Consider the following 4,890-nt stretch of genomic DNA (forward strand, 5'->3'; position numbering starts at 1 on the left):
CCAGCCCCAATCTGGCAGATGGCAGCCAGGGAAGCTGTAACTGCCCCTAAACACAGCCCAGCCCCAACAAGAGACCAGCCCTGCAATTGGTCACTGGTCCCTGGTAGGAGGAATTGAGACTGAGGAGATGGGAAGGAAGGAGAATTGGGTGGAGCAGGGTTGGGGGGGTTGGCTAATTTATATCTGTGCCGAGGCTGGGTGCCTGTACCGCCATGGACAACTCTGGGTACAACAAGTTGGGTAGCTGTCCCAAAGAGGTCCCTGGAGGTATGGGCAATGGAGCAGCCTCTCTGGTCCCTCACAGGGTCCCTCTCTGAGCCAGTGGTCTGGGGTTTGATGGAGGAGAAGAGGAAGAACCAAGTGGGGGTCCAGGTAGGGGGTGCAGGAGAGCCACTACAGACCTCAGAGCCAGCTGTACCTAAGTTCATATCCCAGCTATGTTACTTAGGGGTGAGTGACAGTGGGTAAATTACTGAACCTCTTGGAACCTGTTTCCTGAGAGGGACCCAAGTGTCCTGGGCTCAGTCCAAGGGGATCCGGAAATCCAGCATAGTCCTGGTGCAGGGTCATCCAAGGGCCCGTCTGTGTTCCCCAGGGCACTGGGGACCCTGGGAGCTCTGGAGTCGGAAGTCCCTCTTAGTGGCACTTGCCGTCGTAGTTGGCACAGTTTTATGGGCACTCATTCTGAGCATCCTATTATCCAAAGGTAAGTGCCAGCAGGAAGGTGTCCTGTCCTCCTGGGGACAAAGACTTCCTGCCTCTCCAGTACCCCAACTGGGTCCCAGACTCCTGCCTGCAAATGAGTGTGAGTAAGTGTGAGTTTGTGTAGGTCCTCATGCTGTATGCACGCACATGTGTGCAGGTATGAGTGTGTGCGTGTGCATGCGTATGTGTGTGTGTGTGCATGTCCCCCTGTAGACATCTGTGTCTTTGTTTTGCTCCTCTGGGTGGTGTGAGTGCACTGTAAGCCTGTCTGCCCCTTTGGTCGTCCGGAGATCGGGGATCGAGGTCCCCGCACCCCTGGGCATGAAGAGGGTTCCCTAGTGCCCCGGCCGCACCTGCAGCACCCTCTCTCCGCAGCCTCCAAGGAGCGCGAGGAGCTACTCGGCCACCAGGACCTGCTGAGGACAAACGGTGCGTGCGGAACAGTGGCGCCAGGATGGGGTGGGGGACCCCACGGTCCCGGGTCTGGCCCCGGGATGGGTAAGGTAGGCCCATGAGTCCCCGCAGGTGACCCCGGCGTGTGTGTGTTGGTGTATGTGTGAGTGTGTGAGTGTGTGTGTGTGTGTGTGTGTGTTCCAGCCTCGAGGCAGGCGGAGGAGCTGGGCGTTCTGCAGAAAAACCTCGGAGCCTGCACGACCTGCTGTGAGCTGACTGCTGGGTCCAGGCTTGTGGCTTGAGGGGGTGGGCGGGGCTTGTGGCCAGGATTGGAGGAGGTGGATAGGGGCGGGGTTCGTGGATGGGCGGGGCTTGTGGCTTGTGCGGGGGGGGGGGGGGGGAGGGTCTCAGAGGCCTCCCCCTTTCCCTCGCCCCTCCCCCACCACCTTTCCAGGCTCTGAGACAAAGGCGCAGCTGAAGACCACGCGGGCGGAGCTTGGGGAGGCGCGGAAGAAGCTGCTAGAGCAGGGGAGCGCCCTGAATGACCTGCGCGAGCGCGGTGAGGGCGAGCAGTGACCACGATTTCAGATCCCTGACCGCGGCCATAACCTGTCCCTCGATTCACATCCCGACCCCACTATGACTCTGGCCGACCCCATACTGAAAACTGGCCCTGAGCGTGTCCTCCATCCTGACTCTAACCCCCGGACTCTGACCTTGACCACGACTCCTAACCCCAACCACAAGTGAACCCTACCCAGCTCTAACCGTTCTGACCCTGATGTCATTCTTGACCTTAGCGCCGAACCTGACATTGACCTCTGACATGGGTCCTGACCGTTACTCAGGCATGACTCTGCACCTGATCCTGAGCCCAGCTATAATCTAGACTCCCCTGATCCCACAGTGACCAAGGACGTGTCCCAGGCGGGCAGGGACCGCGAGGACGTCCGCAGTGAGCTGCTCCGGGCGCTGGAGGCCGCCGATCTGGGCAACAGTGAGCGCTGCGCGGGGATGGGGTGGGGCACAGTGAACTCTGCACGTGGGCCTCGGGTCCTCTGATCTACCCACCCTTTTGACTTCAGCCCAAGTTCTCGGGCACCGGCCCTGGGCCCGGAGGTCTAGCTCACCCCGTTCTCTCGGTCTGTCTGGCCGGAGAGCTGTCCGGCAGGTCTTGACCCCTGCCTACCCCCGCAGACTCCTGCGAGCCGTGCCCCAAGTCGTGGGTGCTCTTCCAGGGCTCCTGCTACCTTTTCTCGCAGCAGCAGAACTACTGGGGCCAGGCGCAGAAGAGCTGCGCTGACGCAGGCGCGCACCTGGTGATGGTGGACAGCTGGGAGGAACAGGTGTGCAGCAGGCCACAGGAAGCGCCGTTCGCCTGTGGGGCTAGGTGGGCCAAACGGCCGGCTCCAGCTTCCCCTTCCGCCAGTGGCGTCAACAAGGGGTGCGCGGAGGGGGTGTGGAGGATACTGGCCCTGTCAGAGGAGTAGACATCAAAATGAACCCAAGAGTTGAGGCTACCGCCTTAGGGGGAGGGGCGGCCAAGTCAGTGGAACCCCCACGGTTGGTGTCACCAGTCCCCCACTGCTATAAACTGGTCACCACTATCACCACAGGCGTTCTGGTGGCCTAGTGCCTAAGGTATTTGACTGCTAACCAGAAGGCTGGCGGTTCAAACTCACCAGCCACTCCTGGAAGGAAGGTTGGGCAATCTACTTCCATAGTGATACTGCCTTGGAAACCCAAGGAGGGGTCGCTATGAGTCGGATCCGACTGGACAGCAGTGCTACCAGTTGCGTTTTTGCGTTACTATCACCATCTCCTCCTTCAACCCCTGAACCCACTACGCCCCTTACTTGCCCATCCCCCACCCTTCAAGCGCTCCCACCACCCCCTGCACAAGAAAACGTGGATGCCCTTGCGCAGGCCAGGCGGACCCTCGGGCGGGCTGGAAAGGGCAGGAGCTGCAGGGAGCTGCGGGACGTGGGCTGGGAGGGCGCGACCCTTTGCCCACTAGAGGGATTCAGCACAACCGCATGGGTGTGACATCGTGAGTTACTGCACTGGGTGACGCCAGTCCTAGTGACGACACTGCCCCCCCCCTCCAGACGTTCCTGAGTCAGAACACGAGTGGGCTTGGCTTCTGGCTGGGTCTGAAGGCGGAACGACTCCAGGGCAAGATCCAGGGCTACCAGTGGATGGACGGCGTCCACCGCACCTTCAGGTGAGGTAGGGGTCCCCAACACCTGGCGAGTAAGGCCAGAACAGATTCCGGAAAGTTCTTAGGCCACATCTCAGGGATGCTCAGGCTAGACCCCAGGAACTGGCTAAAGAAAGTTATATCCCAGGGCGTCCTGAAGTTAGACTGGCGGGGTGCCTAGGTTAGACTCCAGAAATAAACGGGCTAGACCGTGGGAAGGAAGGCTGGACCCCAGGCCCAGCCTCAGCAACATCCTCCCCCCCCCCAACCACTGCAGCCACTGGAACGAGGGTGAGCCCAATGACTCCCGCGGTGTGGAAAACTGCGTTATGATGCTGCACACGGGGCTGTGGAACGACGCACCTTGCAACTTAAGGGACAACTGGATCTGCGAAAAGAAACACGGATGCTGACACACGCAACCGCCTTCGCAATGGGTAGCCACGCCCACCTTAGCAATGATTGGCCCCGTGCACCTGAGATACGCCTACCGCCATCGATTTCCACCACTGCTGACACTTGCCCTCCCACCGGGTCTAATCTCACCCCACTCGCTCACAGGCAGACCTGACTGTTGGCATTGGCTCACAAGTCCCCAAGTCCCCGATCCTAGCGCCTCCAACCTGGGTTCAAGACCTGGGTGATCTGACCCCACCTCCCTCCCTCGCTACTTTCTGGGAACTCAGGGATGGAGTTGTTTGTTTTCCCTATACATCTGCTTAGCCTCAAAGACAGGAGTTTTGGGAGCTGACTTCGCAGCCCATCAATAAATGTTCCAGAAATGAACCTTGTCTCGTGGCTCAGGAAAGCTATTCTAAGCTTTATATCCCAAGGACCCTTTTATGATCCCTGGGAGTGACCCCTGACCTCTAACTGACCTCATGTCCCTATGATTCCCTAAAACTCAATGGACTGAGTCCCTGAGAGGTGCAGACAGTAGGTGCACTTGTCTGCTAACAGAAAGGTTGGTGGTTCAAATCCACCCAGAGGTGCACTGGAAGAAAGGCCTGGCAATCTGATTCTGAAAGCTCAGCCACTGGAAATACTGTGGAGCACAGTTCTGTTCTTACACACATAGGGACACCTGGCATCTGGGCCAACTCAAGAACAACTGATCCTGGTGACCTGCCTGAACCAGGGAGGCTTGGAAACAGGCAGTTGCTCATGAGCACTGCTACCACTTCAGCCCACGGCAAGGGACTTGGCTCAGAGGGTGCTGGGGACTCAGAGCTGGGTCAGACCAAGTCCTTACCACCAGGATCTCCCCCATTCAGCAGGAGAATGTATGAAGGCTCTGAGTCAGCTTCTTGGGCATTTCCTTGCCTTCATGGTTGCAAGATGGCTTACAGTTCCAAGCAACACATCCTTGTCTAAGCATCTTCAAAGATAAACGGAAGGGAGCTGGTTTGGGTATTATTGTGATGCATATATATCTACATGACAAAATGTTTGCCACTTTGACAATCTTCCCCTGTACAGTTCAGTGATATGAATTATGTTCATCATGTTGTTCAACCATCACCCTTATTTGTTCCCAAAATTTTCCATCAACATGGGGCCTTTTGATCTGAATTCACTCTGTACCCCCAAAG

At 57.9% G+C, this 4,890-nt stretch overlaps 1 protein-coding gene across 1 annotated transcript; it reads left to right on the forward strand.

Annotated features, from left to right (window-relative positions):
* The first annotated feature begins 212 nt into the window (after nucleotides 1-212).
* Nucleotides 213-3,711, forward strand: CLEC4G (C-type lectin domain family 4 member G). Its single transcript, XM_007953708.1, has 9 exons — nucleotides 213-267; nucleotides 596-706; nucleotides 1,081-1,134; nucleotides 1,303-1,365; nucleotides 1,553-1,657; nucleotides 2,006-2,095; nucleotides 2,296-2,444; nucleotides 3,207-3,322; nucleotides 3,576-3,711. Exons 1-9 carry the CDS (start codon nucleotides 213-215, stop codon nucleotides 3,709-3,711), a joined length of 879 nt encoding a protein of 292 aa, XP_007951899.1.
* The last annotated feature ends 1,179 nt before the right edge of the window (nucleotides 3,712-4,890 follow it).

This window comes from Orycteropus afer, unplaced genomic scaffold (genome assembly GCF_000298275.1).
Source record: "Orycteropus afer afer isolate SDZICR_OR568_19922 unplaced genomic scaffold, OryAfe1.0 scaffold00405, whole genome shotgun sequence".
NCBI classification, from domain to species: Eukaryota; Metazoa; Chordata; class Mammalia; order Tubulidentata; family Orycteropodidae; genus Orycteropus; species Orycteropus afer.

Excerpts from the sequence above, each read along its gene's own strand:
- CLEC4G (XM_007953708.1), top strand. The coding sequence starts at position 213 with ATGGACAACTCTGGGTACAACAAGTTGGGTAGCTGTCCCAAAGAGGTC. Across the intron at positions 707-1,080 it reads GAGCATCCTATTATCCAAAG|CCTCCAAGGAGCGCGAGGAG; the intron begins GTAAGTGCCAGC and ends CTCTCTCCGCAG. Across the intron at positions 1,366-1,552 it reads CGGAGCCTGCACGACCTGCT|GCTCTGAGACAAAGGCGCAG; the intron begins GTGAGCTGACTG and ends CCACCTTTCCAG.